Source organism: Bos grunniens, chromosome 29 (assembly GCF_055505025.1).
Source record: "Bos grunniens cultivar Pamir isolate PY7600 chromosome 29, Bosgru_T2T1.0, whole genome shotgun sequence".
NCBI lineage: Eukaryota > Metazoa > Chordata > Mammalia > Artiodactyla > Bovidae > Bos > Bos grunniens.
This window is the reverse complement of record NC_141193.1, coordinates 10,529,642-10,543,617: the sequence shown is the minus strand read 5'-3', so window position 1 is coordinate 10,543,617 and position 13,976 is coordinate 10,529,642. Positions and strand designations below refer to the sequence as shown.

The 13,976-nt window shown below is 54.0% G+C and overlaps 1 protein-coding gene across 3 annotated transcripts in view; it reads left to right on the top strand.

The window, feature by feature from the left end:
• The window catches only part of INCENP (inner centromere protein), a 46,542-nt gene that overhangs the window by 23,384 nt on the left and 9,182 nt on the right, over nucleotides 1–13,976 (top strand). For 2 of the 3 annotated variants that reach the window (XM_086383511.1, XM_086383510.1), the window contains exons 5-10: nucleotides 5,842–5,893; nucleotides 6,762–6,819; nucleotides 6,903–6,996; nucleotides 8,294–8,345; nucleotides 8,772–8,889; nucleotides 9,211–9,345. In XM_086383511.1, the coding sequence (XP_086239637.1) occupies nucleotides 5,842–5,893; nucleotides 6,762–6,819; nucleotides 6,903–6,996; nucleotides 8,294–8,345; nucleotides 8,772–8,889; nucleotides 9,211–9,345 (509 nt within the window). Of the gene's footprint in view, nucleotides 1–5,841; nucleotides 5,894–6,761; nucleotides 6,820–6,902; nucleotides 6,997–8,293; nucleotides 8,346–8,771; nucleotides 8,890–9,210; nucleotides 9,346–9,795; nucleotides 9,950–13,976 lie in introns of those variants that run through there. The other variant, XM_086383512.1, reaches the window with a different exon arrangement.

Below are 13,976 nucleotides of genomic sequence, written 5' to 3'. Positions count from 1 at the left end.
CTACTGCACTGCAGACAGATTCTCTATCGTCTGAGCCACCTGGAAACCTCACAGAAGGAAGGTCCCTGCTTCCGGCCTCCCATCCTCTGCCTTAACGTCTGGCCATGCCCCCGTGGCTCAGATGCTCCGCAAAGCCTGCTTCTTCCTGCCTCATGGCCTTTGCAGATGCTGTTCCTTCTGCCTAGACTGGCATCTCTCAATTTGTGGCCTCAGGAGAGCTTTTGATTATGAGGACTCTTATCTGTGGGTAGTTACTTAATACTTTAAGAGTAACAAACCTATTAAGGTTAGTTTTTCTTTCTTTTTTTTTTTTTTAAAAATAACTGTTTCCCAAACAAATGTGGTGAGGAGACTGGCATTGTTCTCATGTTGTAAATCCCATTTATGGGTGGCTTAGAAGAAGGCGGCTGGGTGCTGCGTTCAGTCTGTTGCACTGTGCTATTTGGGTTCAAGTCTGTGACGAAAATCTGGCCTCACACAGAAATCTAGTTGGAAAAGGGAAGAGGACTTAGAAAGCGTTTTGTTGTGTATTCTCTTTTTTCTTCCAATTAATTTGTGCGTACTCTCAAGCGTGTGGAGTTACGCATATCTTCCAGGTGTTGACACACTCTATTATATATTGTCTTAAAGGAGCACGTTTGTGTTCTGGTCTCATCAGAAAGGTTTTTAGGTATCAGGAAGCTGTGAAGTTCATGGCGGTTTTGACTTTTTGTGGGGCTCAGTTTTTTATTCTTGGCAACAAATCCTGTTCATTTGATTTGAAGGGACAGGCTCCCTTTGTTCATTTCTAAGACAGTATCTGCCAGACACCCAAGCTTGTTGAGCCATAGGTTGTCAGTTGTTCTTTGACTTAAAAACAGCATTCTGTTTAAAAAGAAAAGGGAGGGGGTGGGACCAGTTCAGGTGAGCCCTCAGACCCCTGTGCTTTTTAGAGATTTGGCTGTGCAGCCCAAGGGCATTTTGCATACATTCTACTTTATGACATAGTGTATTAAAAAGATATGTACTTAAGTTTATTTATTTATTTTTAGTTTTTTTCCTAATTTTATTGAGATCAGTTCAGTTCAGTCGCTCAGTCATGTCTGACTCTTTGTGACCCCTGCGCATGAACCGCAGCACGCCAGGCCTCCCTGTCCATCACCAACTCCCAGAGTTTACCCAAACTCATGTCCATTGAGTCGGTGATGCCATCCAACCATCTCTTCCTCTGTCATCCCCTTCTCCTCCTGCCCTCAGTCTTGCCCAGCATCAGGGTCTTTTCCAGTGAGTCAGCTCTTTGCATCAGATGGCCAAAGTATTGGAGCTTCAGCAACAGTCCTTTCAATGAATATTCAGGATTATTTTCCTTTAGGATTGACTGGTTTGATCTCCTTGCAGTCCAAGGGACTCTCAAGAGTGTTCTCCAACATCACGGTTCAAAAGTGTCAATTCTTTGATGCTCAGCCTTCTTTATGGTCCAACTCTCACATCCATATATGACCACTGGAGAAACCATAGCTTTGACTGTACATGAGTAGCATGGATTATATTTATCATTTTGTACATTATACCCCTAGTACTTAGCTATCTTGTAGCTGGAAGTTTGTACCTTTTGACATCCTTCCTCCATCCCCCTCCCTCCACCTCATGCCTCTGGTAACCCTAAATCTGTTCTCTTTTTCTATGAGTTTGTTTTTGAGTTATATTTTATCTGCAACAGAATCATATAACATTTCCTGTTACACAATATAGTGATTCAGTGTTTCTGTACATTTCAAAATGCGTGATAAGTACAGTTGTTAATGTCATGATACAAAGAGGTTACATTATTATTGATTGTTTCCCACACTGTACATCTTATATCTGTGACTCACTTCAGTTTTGAACTGGAAATTGATTCCTTGCAATCTCCCTCACCTATTTCTCTCCTTTTCCTACCCCATCCTGTCCGGCTCTCTCTCTATAACTCATGTTTCTGTTTTGTTTGTTAATTTGTCTTTTAGATTTCACACCTTGTCTTTTATGTCTCACTATTATTACCCTGGTTTCCTTTTCATTCCTTTGATTTGTTCCAGAAAACTGGTTCATTTTTTTTTTTCAAGTAGAAAGACCCCATTTTAGATTCAAGAATGTTTTCTTTCTGTGTCCTTTAGATCGTTTATCTTCCACATTTCCTGTCAGTTAGTAGTACAGTCTAGAGAATGCCTATTCACACGAGGTTTTTGTCTGGATGAGAATGCTCCACCAGTGGTGCCGTGTCCTTCCTGCTCTGTTCGAACACAGGCATCTAAGTCTGGTTGGTGGTTCTTTCGGTGATGCCAAGATGACATCAATGGTTTAGGCCGTTGTGGCTGATTCACCTACTCTCAAATTACCCATTAACATTTTACCTGCTGCTGCTGCTAAGTCACGTCAGTCGTGTCCGACTCTGTGTGACCCCATAGACAGCAGCCCACCAGGCTCCCCCGTCCCTGGGATTCTCCAGGCAAGAACACTGGAGTGGGTTGCCATTTCCTTCTCCAATGCATGAAAGTGAAAAGTGAAAGTGAAGTCGCTCAGTCGTGTCCGACTGCAGCCCACCAGGCTCCTCCGTCCATGGGAGTTTCCAGGCAAGAGTACTGGAGTGGGTCGCCAGTGCCTTCTCCGAGTTTATTTATTTTAAAAATATTTTATTTACTATTTATTTGGCTGTGAGGTGTTTTTTTTTTTTTTTTTTTTTTTTAATGCTTACTTATTTGACTGTGCCACGTCTTACTTGGGCCACGCGGGATCTTTGATCTTTGTGGCAGCATGCGGGATCTTTAGTTGCAGTTTTGGTATTATGGTGAAAATAGTTAAGACCTTGTGAGTGCCCCCGAAAGAGTACTCTTGGGCCCTCAGCTCTCAGACTACACTCAGAACTACTGGCCCAGACATCCCCCCCGCCCCTCCTTTGCAGCTTTCTTGCACTTCACTTCCCAGCCTCCAGACCAGCTTGTCTCCCCATCATAGGCTTTCCAAGTCCTCTCCTCTTTCCTGTTGTGACACATGCACATGTCAGCCACAGGATTATCTGGTGATTGTCTAGACCAGCTTGTGGCCCGTCTGGTGTGCTCTCTTGGGTCCCCAGGGCCTGGTGCATAGTAGGCCCTCGACGTGTGTTTGCTGAATGCATCTGAGGCTTTGTGTTCAGCCTGTGCTGGAAGGTGGAGGCCCGAAGCCCGGCATTGTCCCTCTCTCCAGAGACTCCCAGCCCAGTGAACTTTGTCCTTGGAGGGGCTTGTTACCAGCTATGGAGTAGCAGGAGACATTCAGGCAGCAGCTCTGTGGAAGGTGTGAGGAGTCAAGGGAGTGCTGACTGAAGGGCTATGCACCCCGGGAACGGGGAGAAGTCTGTGGGTTGGAGGGGGTCTGGGTCTAGTGAAGGGAGGGGTCTACAGGATGGGGAGGACCTGTGGTAGTGAAGGGAGGGGTCTGTGGGCTGAGGGGGTCTGTGACTAGTGAAGGGAGGGGTCTGTGGGCTGAGGGGATCTGTGACTAGTGAAGGGAGGGGTCTGCGGGTGGAGGGGGTCTGTGACTAGTGATGGGAGGGGTCTGTAGGTTGGGGGTGGTCTGTGACTAGTGAGGGAGGGGTCTGCAGGTGGAGGGGGTCTGTGACTAGTGAGGGAGGGGTCTGCAGGTGGAGGGGGTCTGTGACTAGTGAGGGAGGGGTCTGCAGGTGGAGGGGGTCTGTGACTAGTGATGGGAGGGGTCTGCAGGTGGAGGGGGTCTGTGACTAGTGAAGAGAGGGGTTTGCAGGTGGAGGGGGTCTGTGACTAGTGAAGGGACAGGTCTGTGGGGTGAAGGGGTCTGTGACTAGTGAAGAGAGGGGTCTGCAGGTGGAGGGGGTCTGTGTCTAGTGAAGGGAGGGATCTGTGGGGTGGAGGGGTCTGTGACTAGTGATGGGAGGGGGTCTGTAGGGTGAGGGGGTCCATGACTAGTGAAGGCAGGGGTTAGGATAAGGGGGTGTGAGGGGGTCCGTGACTAGTGAAGGGAGGGGTCTGCAGGATGGAGGGGGTCTGTGACTAGTGATGGGAGGGGTCTGTAGGGTGAGGGGTTCCGTGACTAGTGAAGGGAGGGGTCTGTAGGGTGAGGGGTTCTCAGGGGGTCCGGGACTAGTGAAGGGAGGGGTCTGCAGGTGGAGGGGGTCTGTGACTAGTGAAGGGAGGGGTCTGTGACTAGTGAAGGGAGGGGTCTGCAGGTGGAGGGGGTCTGTGACTAGTGAAGGGAGGGGTCTGCGGGGTGGTGGGGGCCTGTGACTAGTGAAGGGAGGGGTCTGTGGGGTAAAGGGGTCTGTGACTAGTGAAGGGAGGGGTTTTGGGGTAAGGGGGTCTGAGGGGGTCCAGGACTAGTGAAGGGAGGGGTCTGCAGGTGGAGGGGGTCTGTGACTAGTGAAGGGATGGGTCTGTGGGGTGAAGGGGTCTGTGACTAGTGAAGGGAGGGGTCTGCAGGTGGAGGGGGTCTGTGTCTAGTGAAGGAAGGGGTCTGCGGGGTGGAGGGGGTCTGTGACTAGTGATGGGAGGGGTCTGTAGGGTGAGGGGGTCCATGACTAGTGAAGGGAGGGGTCTTGGGGTAAGGGGGTCTGAGGGGGTCCGGGACTAGTGAAGGGAGGGGTCTGCAGGTGGAGGGGGTCTGTGACTAGTGATGGGAGGGGTCTGTAGGGTGAGGGGGTCCATGACTAGTGAAGGGAGGGGTCTTGGGGTAAGGAGGTCTGAGGGGGTCTGTGACTAGTGAAGGGAGGGGTCTGCAGGTGGAGGCGGTCTGTGACTAGTGAAGGGAGGGGTCTGTGGGGTGGAGGGGGTCTGTGACTAGTGAAGGGAGGGGTCTGCAGGTGGAGGCGGTCTGTGACTAGTGAAGGGAGGGGTCTGTGGGGTGGAGGGGGTCTGTGACTAGTGAAGGGAGGGGTCTGACTAGTGAAGGGAGGAGTCTGCAGGTGAAGGGGTCTGTGACTAGTGAAGGGAGGGGTCTGTGGGGTAAAGGGATCTGTGACTAGTGAAGGGAGGGGTCTGGAGGTGGAGCGGGGTCTGTGACTAGTGAAGGGAGGGATCTGTGGGGTGATTGGAGGGGTCTGTGGGGTGAGGGGGTCTGTGGCTAGTGAAGACAGGGGTCTGTGGGGTGAAGAGAGGGGTCTATGGGGTGAACAGAGGGGTCTGTGGGGTGAGGGGGTCTCTGACTAGTCAAGACAGGGGTCTGTGGGGTGAGGGGGTCTCTGACTAGTCAAGACAGGGGTCTGTGGAGTGAAGAGAGGGGTCTGTGGGGTGAGGGGGTCTGTGACTAGTGAAGGGAGGGGTCTGTGGGGCGAGGGGGTCTGTGACTAGTGAAGACAGGGGTCTGTGGGGTGAAGAGAGGGGTCTGTGGAGTGAGGGGGTCTGTAACTAGTGAAGGGAGGGGTCTGTGGGGTGGAGGGGGTCTGTGACTAGTGAAGGGAGGGGTCTGACTAGTGAAGGGAGGGGTCTGCAGGTGAATGAGGTCTGTGACTAGTGAAGAGAGGGGTCTGCGGGTGGAAGGGGTTTGTGACTAGTGATGGGAGGGGTCTGTGGGGTGAAGGGGTCTGTAACTAGTGAAGGGAGAGGTCTGCCGATGAATGAGGTCTGTGACTAGTGAAGGGAGGGGTCTATGACTAGTGAAGGGAGGGTCTTCGGGGTAAGGGGGCCTGTGACGAGTGAAGGAAGGGGTCTGTGGGGTGAGGGGGTCTGAGTCGAGTGAAGGGGATGGGTCAGCAGGTGATGGTGTCTGCTGCAGAGAGACGCAGCGAGCCCCCAGCAGAGCCTGGCTGCCCTGGACTTCTTGGACAGACCAGGCCGGTTCTGAGGGCGTCTTTTTGTCCCTTTACTTTCCCGTCAGGCCACAGTTACCTGGAGAGGCTCCTGAATGTTGAGGTGCCCCAGAAAGTCAGGTGAGTTGAGTTCTGGGGCTTGGGGACCTTCCCGGGGCTGGCCCGGCACACACACTGCAGGCCCTTTCCAGGTGAGCCCCCCGGGGTGAAGGCGTTTCCTGTGCCTGAGCCTTCCCTTTCCTTGGGAACCACTCCTGAGCGGCCCACCACTGCCCCCTGCCCCTGCCCCAGTTTTACCAGGAAGTGCCCCACCGGTGCCAGGTCTTCCCACATTGCTTGTCAACATCCCTCGTCAGCCCTGGCCCCTCCAAGCCTTACCCTGGGGCCAGGGCTCCATAGGTTGTCAAATCCAAAGCCCTGAGGGTGAGCCAGCACAGTCATGAGGAGTCACTTCCTCCTGGAGTGTGCGGCGTGGGGATCGGAGCTGCTCCATTTATACCCCGGCAGCGCTTGGGGCCAGCGCCCCTTTTCCAGGAGGCCACGTCCTGCCATCCCTGAAACTACCGCAGTCCCCCAACCCCCGCGGCCCGTGCTCTGGAGCAGAGGGTTGGTGCTGGGGATGGGCAGACCCACTGGCTTTGCCGGTCCCATGGTGAATGGAGGAGAGACCTCAATGAGACGTGGCTCATTCTGGCCAACCAGGTTGACAGGGAGCTGGGAAAGGGCTGACATCCAGAACCCAGGCCCCGATGGGATCTAAGTGAAGCCAGACTCAGAAGCTAACACCCCTCGTCTGCCCAGGCCGCAGACTTAAAGCATCCAGCATGTGGCTCTGGCTGCCCTGCCTGCCTGAGGCTGTGGGGCTGTAGTCCAGTCTGGGGCATCTGATGGACCCCTCCTGGCTCGCTCCCCCAGGGCAGGGGAGAGGGGCTCCCATGGGGAGGCTTGGGCATGGTGGGTCCCACAGTGCCCCCTGCTCTGCTTCCAGCCCAAAAGAGGAGGAACCCAGCAAGGAAGCTGAGCCTAAGGAGGCAGCCGAGCCAGAGGTAAGTGGGCAGGCCAGGGAGGGGTGGGCTCGAGGTCTCCGAGTCCCAGGGGCAGACTCCTGAAGCCTTGGTTCTTCCCTTAGGTCCCCAAGAACAATGGCGGGGCCTTGCAGCTCCGCAGCACCACCAACATCACCCTTAGCCCACCCAGCTCACAGCCTGCAGCCAGCAGCCAGGGTGAGTGTGAAGGGTGGCAGGGTGAGTCTCCTGACCTGCTGGTGAGGGACGCTCAGGGCTGTGCAGGCCTTGGTAGCCTCTGCCTGGCTTTCTCTCCAAAGAGGGGCAAGGCTGGGTTTCTGGGCTGACAGGCTGAGGGTACATGAGACCTGGGGTGCAGAAATCTCCTTGAGTCTACATGTTTCATCTCCCACCTTTTGGCTGAAGCTGCTGCTGGGTGCAATTGGGTGGCCGTGGCCAGTTGGTCCAGGAGGCTGGGGTGGGGGGACCTGAAGTAGGGCAGTAACTGTGAACATGCCAGGTCAAAGCCTCGAGCCTCCCTCCAGGGTGGGGAACAGGGAGGGCTGGGTGCTGGGGTGTGAGCACATGGCCTTGTGTTTTGTCTGCCGCTGGCTCACTTCTCACCTCTGGGTCTCCCGGCTGAAAGGGCAGGAGCACTGAGGGCTCTGGAGCCCCGCCCGCAGCTCCCCTGGTTCAAAGTGCAGTAACTGAGGGGGCTTGAACGTGGCTCCCTGGCTTCATGACTGGGTTAGGGACAACAGCCACGCCAGCCCCACAGACCTCAGGGGTCGCTGCCAGAACCCTTTGGAGTAGAGAGTGTTGTGAGGGACTTCCCTGACAGTCCAGTGGCTAAGACACCACACTTCTACTGCAGGGGGCATGGGTTCAATCCCTGGCTGGGGAACCAAGATCCTGCATGCCACATGGTGTGGCCGCCCCCAAAAAATAGAAATGTAAAACTGTAATAGTGTTGAAGAACCAAGGGAGGGATCGGCCCCTTCTCTTGCCAGGGAAACAAAACCTGACTCGCACCCCACATGTTGACCCTGCTCGGGAGCACCCCACTCCCACCCCTGTGCAACCCCCAGCGGAAAGGGCCGGAGAGGTCAGGTTTTGAAGCCAGCCCAGGGGCCTGTTAGAGCTAGCAGCTTCCAATTCTTCCCATGAAAGTCACCCCATGTTAGTGTTAGGCTGGGGAGAGGGGACAACTGGGCTCTCAGTATTAAAGGCAGGTGGGACATGCTTGGGGCCACCTCGATGGGACTGTCTCACTGTTTTCACCCCGGAGGCCAGGCCTGGGGACAAGGGCTCTGTGGACTGGGGGCAGCATGCTGGCTCTGCACGTCCCAAGATATGTCAGGACCAGACGGTGCTAAGGCGGATGCTCCTGCCCCTGGCCACCCCGAGATATGCTGGGAAGAGAGCTTTGCCCCTGCCAGGGCTGCTGCCTGTGGGCCCCTTCCCTGGACCCCTCCCCACCCTCCCTGCCATCCCCCTGAACCTGCTCTCTCCACAGAGGCCGAGACTGACCAGGCAGATGGCCCCAAGGAGCCACCCCACAGTGTCAGGTTTGCATCCGGGAAGGGGCATGCGGGCCACCATTCAGAGGGACCCAGAGGGGCATGAACCCTGAGTCCTTGGCTGGGGAGGGTGGGTACCTGCGTTTCCTCTCGGCAGAGGTGGGGCCTGGTGCTCTCACTTAATAAAGGAGACAGCTTCGTGTTGCGGGGTGAGCCTGGCCTGGGGGTGGGTGACGGAATCCCAGACCCCATCTTCCTGGCCACATGACCTTAGACTGGTTCATTTCCCCTCCTCTGACCAGGCAGCAGAGGGTCAGTCAGGGAGACTCACCTCTGCGGTACCTTTCAGGCTGGAGTCTTGGGGGCTGGGCCCAGTTCTGTTCACTGGGAGGCACCTTTTCTGGGGCGTGGCGGGGGCGCTGGGGAGGACACCAGGGCCGGCCCCCTGACACTGCTGCCTCCATGCCTCGGCAGGAGGAAGCGCAGCTACAAGCAGGCGGTGAATGAGCTGGACGAAGAGCAGCAGCTGGAGGATGAGGAGCTGCAGCCCCCCAGGAGCAAGACCCCCTCCCCGCCCTGTCCTGCCAGCAAGGTGAGTGCACGTCTGTCCTCCCTCTGCGCCCCTGCCCCGCCCCCGGGGTCTGACCCTGGTCTGTCTGTCCCGCCCTCTGGGGTCTGACCCTGATCTGTCTGTCCCGCCCCCTGGGGTCTGACCCTGGTCTGTCTGTCCTGCCCCCGGGGTCTGACCCTGGTCTGTCTGTCCCACCCCCCGGGGTCTGACCCTGGTCTGTCTGTTCTGCCCCCGGGGTCTGACTCTGGTCTGTCTGTCTGTGGTCTGTCTGTCCCGCCCCCTGAGGTCTGACCCTGGTCTGTCTGTCCTGCCCCCGGGGCCTGACTCTGGTCCCGTCTGCAGGTGGTGCGGCCCCTCCGGACCTTCCTGCACACGGTGCAGAGGAACCAGATGCTCATGACCCCGACCTCAACCCCCCATGGCAACATCATGAAATCCTTCATCAAGCGCAACACTCCTCTGCGTGTGGACCCCAAGGTGAGGAGCTGCCAGGGTCTGGGCCAAGGCAGGCTGTGGCCTGGCCCACTGGTCAGGGGCCAGCTCTAGCCTCTGGGGACTGTCCCATCCCCTTGGGCTCTGCCTGGCCACCTCAAGGCTTGGCCGGCTCCGGGTGGCCTCCCAGGCCCTGGGTCCTGGGCCAGGAAGTTACAGAACTGGCCTGGGCCGGCCACCACCATGACTGTCCATCCCCACACACACACCATTCCCTCCCGGTGGCCTGAGTAGTTAAAGTGAAGGACACATGTGGACACTGATTTGCTGGGGATGAGGGCTGGGTGATGCCAGAGGAGGTGACGGAGACGCTGGTGAGAGGTGGGCAGGCCCCAAGCAGACTTGCTGGCATCACCAGGAGGGTGGTCTGCCTTCTAGGTCTCCCCCAACCTGGCATTAACTCTTGGCTTTTTCCCTGTCTCCTCTCCTCCACAGAGCAGCTTCGTTGTAAGTAAGGCCTTCCCCTCCTTCGTAACCTAGCTCCACGCAGCACTTATCCGCTGTGGCCCCGTCTCTGAAACTGACAGCACCTGTAGAGGCACTAACATCATTGGTGGGAGCGTTAAGGGGGGCCAAAGGAGGGAGGTGAAGCCAAGGTGCTGGCAGGCTGGGAGGAGGAGTCTCAGAGCCTCCCTGAGGCAGCAGGCAGCAGAGGGGGTGTGGCCTGCAGCCTGTCCCCGGGGCCGCATCTTGCAGTGTCCCCCCACCCCGCCGGCCACCTCCTTCCGGCCTCCCTCCCTGCCTCTTCCCTGTTGCTGGGCTCATCCTCAGGGTCTGGGGCTGTGAAGAGAACAGACAAGGCTTCTCTGATCCCAGGCCACCGAGATTTACTGGGTCGCAGACCTAAGCTGCTGCCTTGAGGGGCAGGGCAGTGCGGGGAAAGGAGGGCCGGGTCCGCCGGGTGACACTTTCTGGAACGGTCAGTGTCATCCCTTCAGAAAGAAAGCCACAGGAGCTGTTCTCTTCTCAGATGTCCCAGAGCTAGGCTGGACTACCGGCCGTGTGCAAGGAGCCGTAGGGCACTGGGACTGGCTTGGGCCACGGTCCTGGCTCCCGGGGTCTCTTGCGCAGCTGCAGAGCTACAGTCCCCGCAGTCCTTTAGTGTCCACTGGAGCTTTAAAGGGTCTCCTACCAGGAGGGCTTTCTGCCTCCAGCCGAGGGTCTTAGGGCCTCAGCTTGGCAGTCAAGGGGCTTCCCCACAGCTGGACAGGCAGGCCCTGAACTTGTGCCTCTCCTGCAAGAAGGTTGGTCCCATCTGAGTGGACAGGGCCGGGGCATCCTTATGCACCTGTTTTTGTGCCAGGGCCCTGCTGGGCATCTGTGCCCACAGCAGTGAACCAGCCCTGGGCTTGTTCCTCCTACAAGGAACTACCTGTGCCCCACCCAGACTGCTTGGAGCCTCACAGGGCCTGTGGGGATGACCAAGGGATCCAGGAAGCTGCCCTTCCCAGCTGTGGGGAGCCCAGGTCTCTGCACGGGGCATCTGGTGGGTAGGACAGTCCTCAAAGAGACCAAGGGACCTACACAGGTCTCTGTGGCCTTGGACTGGTTTCCTAACCTTTGGGCCTGCATTTCCTTGGCTATGAAGTGTGGAGACAATGGTCCATTCGTGCAGACCCAGTGAACCAGAGAGTACTGTGTGTCAGCACAGGGCTCGGCACGGAGTGGTAGTCTGATGAACGGCAGAGACGCTGCTCAGTTGAGGCCCCTGGAGGCGGAAGGGGCTGTGCAAGCTTTTGGATTCTTCCTGCTCTCTGCCCTGGCCTTGACGGGGGCCTCTGGGGAGCAGCCCACCTCTCAGGGTTGGGGCAGAGAGGAAGCACAGGTTCTATGGCATAAGTAACTCTTGTTTTCCTTCTGTGAGATTCACAGTGCAACAGGATAAATTCTGTGACCTGGACTGGAAACCCTAACACCTGAACTTCAGGACAAGAGCCTGTTTTTCTGAGCCCTGCTGGGAGCGGGAGTCTGGCGCATGGGGAGGGTGGGGCAGGAAGCGAGGGTGGGCGCTCTGGGTGCCGCGTGGCCTTTGTTTCCCCGCTGCTTCCTCACAGGCCAGCAGGCGGGTGGCTTCTCGCTGGGTTCCTCTGGGTCTGGGTGGTTGGAGAGCAAAAGGCCATCCGCTCCTTCCCTGGGGGGCCTCCTGAAGGCCAGCGTCCTCCTCCAGCCTGGCTCCTAGGCTCAGGGTCATCTCTGTTTCCATTTCTCTTTCCATCTTCTAAAAAAAACTTTACAGTAAAATTTATGTTAAAAATGATCATACAGTAAAATCTATACTTTGTGAAAGTATAGGTTATGTAACCCCCTGCCACAATTGGGGTGCAGAGCAGTTCCATTCCACCCCCCAAAACTCTCTCCCCCACCCACAACCCATGTTCTCCATCACTATAGTTCTGGCTTTTTGAGAGTCACGAGGGGAATCATGACAGGCGATACCTCTTGAGATTGGCATCTCAGCCATTACATTTGAAGTCACTTTCTGGTAGACAGCATATAGTTGAGTCATGGTGGTTTTGTTTTGTCTTTTCTTTTTAAAATCTAACAGTGTCTTTGATTTATTTTGTTGTATGTTTGGATTTAAGGATTTAAGTCTACTGTTTTATTATTGTCGGCTGTTACGTTATTTTTTTCCTTCTGTTTCCCTTTCTTGCCTTCTTTTGGGGGTCCCTTGAACATTTTTTAGTATTCCATTTTAATTTGTCTTCCACGATTTGGACTGTATCATTTTGAGTGTTTTTTTGGTGTTTGTTCTGAGCCATTACATACTTAACTTTCACAATCGCTTTAGCATCTGTATCTTATCAGTTACCTGTAGGCGCCTTGACTCCCCGCTGTGTGTGAACCTTGTCTTACGTGTTTCATCTCCATACATCGACAGCCCTGGCAGAATAATTTTTGCTTTCAACTGTCAAACATTTTAAAGAAACTTGAGAGGAAAGGAAGTCTGTTGATATTTACCCAGATGTTAATCATTTCTGTTCTGCATTTTTGATGTTTTCTTCTGCTATCATTTCTCTTCCATCTGGAAAACACACTTTAGCAATTTTTTGAGAACAAGTCTGCTGGCAGCAAATTCTCTAGTTTTCCTTTGAGAAAGTTCATTTATGAAGGATATTGTCACTGAATAAGTGGAATTCTCAAGTAACAGTTCTTTCCTTTTAGCAATCTTAAAATGTGCCATTTCTGTCTGGCCTCCACACTTTCTGATGTCAGTCAAATGATTGCTCCCTGTTAGATAATGTGTCTTTTTTTCCGGTGCTTGCTTTTCAGATTTTTTCCCTTTGTATTAAGTGGGTTTTTTGTTTGTTTGTTTTGTTTTTTCAAGCTATGCTGGATCTTCGTTGCGGCATGCAGGCTTTTCTCCTGTGGCAGGTGGGGGCTCCTCTCTAGTTGTGGCGCGCGGGCTTCTCATTGCCATGGCTTCTCTAATTGTGGAGCATGGGCTCTAGGTGCGTGGGCCTCAGCAGTTGTGGCACGTGGGCTCAGTAGTTACGGGGTTCCGGGCTCTGGAGCACAGGCTTAGTTGTTGTGGCGTGTGGGCTTATCTGATCCACAGCACTCGGGATCCTCCCAGCCCAGGGATCAAACCCATGTCTCCTATATTGGCAGGTGGATTCTTTACCACTCAGTCATCAGGGAAGCCCTGTATTATTAAGTTATTAGCAGTTTGATTCTTTTCTGGCTGGGTATGTGTTTCCTTGGGTTTATCCTGTTTAAGTTTTGATGACCTCAGCTTCCCTGGTGGTTCAGATGGTAAAGCATCTGCCTGCAGTGCAGGAGACCCAGGTTTGATCCCTGGGTTGGGAAGATCCCCTGGAGAAGGAAATGAGAACCTACTCCAGTACTCTTGCCTGGAAAATTTCATGGACTGAGGAGCCTGGTGGGCTACAGTCCATGGGGTCGAAAAGAGTCGGACACGACTGAGCGACTTCACTTCACTTTAATCTGTAGATTTATATCTTTCAGCAGCTCTGGGCATTTTCAGCCATTATTTCTTCAAGGTTCGTTTTTTTTTTTTTTTTCTCCCCAGCATTTCATAAACCTTTTGTTGTCATCCCACAGTTCCTTCAGGCTGTGTTAAGTTTTCTTCAATATCTTTTCTTTCTGTGCTTAGACTGGATCCTTTTTATTGATTTATCTTCAGGTTTTCTCCATTCTGCTGTTGGGTCCATCCACTGAATTTTTTTTTCAGTTACTGTATTTTTAGTTCCAAAATTTCCATTTGATTCTTCTTTAGATCTTTTACTTGCTGAGAGTTTCTATTTTTCCAGTTTCTTAAGAATCCTCTGATGACTTATTAAAGCATTTTTGTCATAGCTGCGTTAAAGTCTTTGTCAGGTAATTCCAACATGTCATCTTGGCATTGGTGTCTGTTGATTGTCTTTTCCCATGAAAGTTAAGATTTCCCTGGTTCTTTTATGCTGAGTAATTTGGGATTGCATCCTGGACATTTTGAATATGATGTTAGGAGTGAGTTAAAGTTGCTCAGTCATATCCAACTCTTTCCAACCCCATGGGCTGTAGCCTGCCAGGCTTCTCTGTCCATGGAATTCTCCAGGCAAGAATACTGGAGTGGGCTGCCATTCCCTTCTCCAGGGGATCTTCCTGACCCAGGG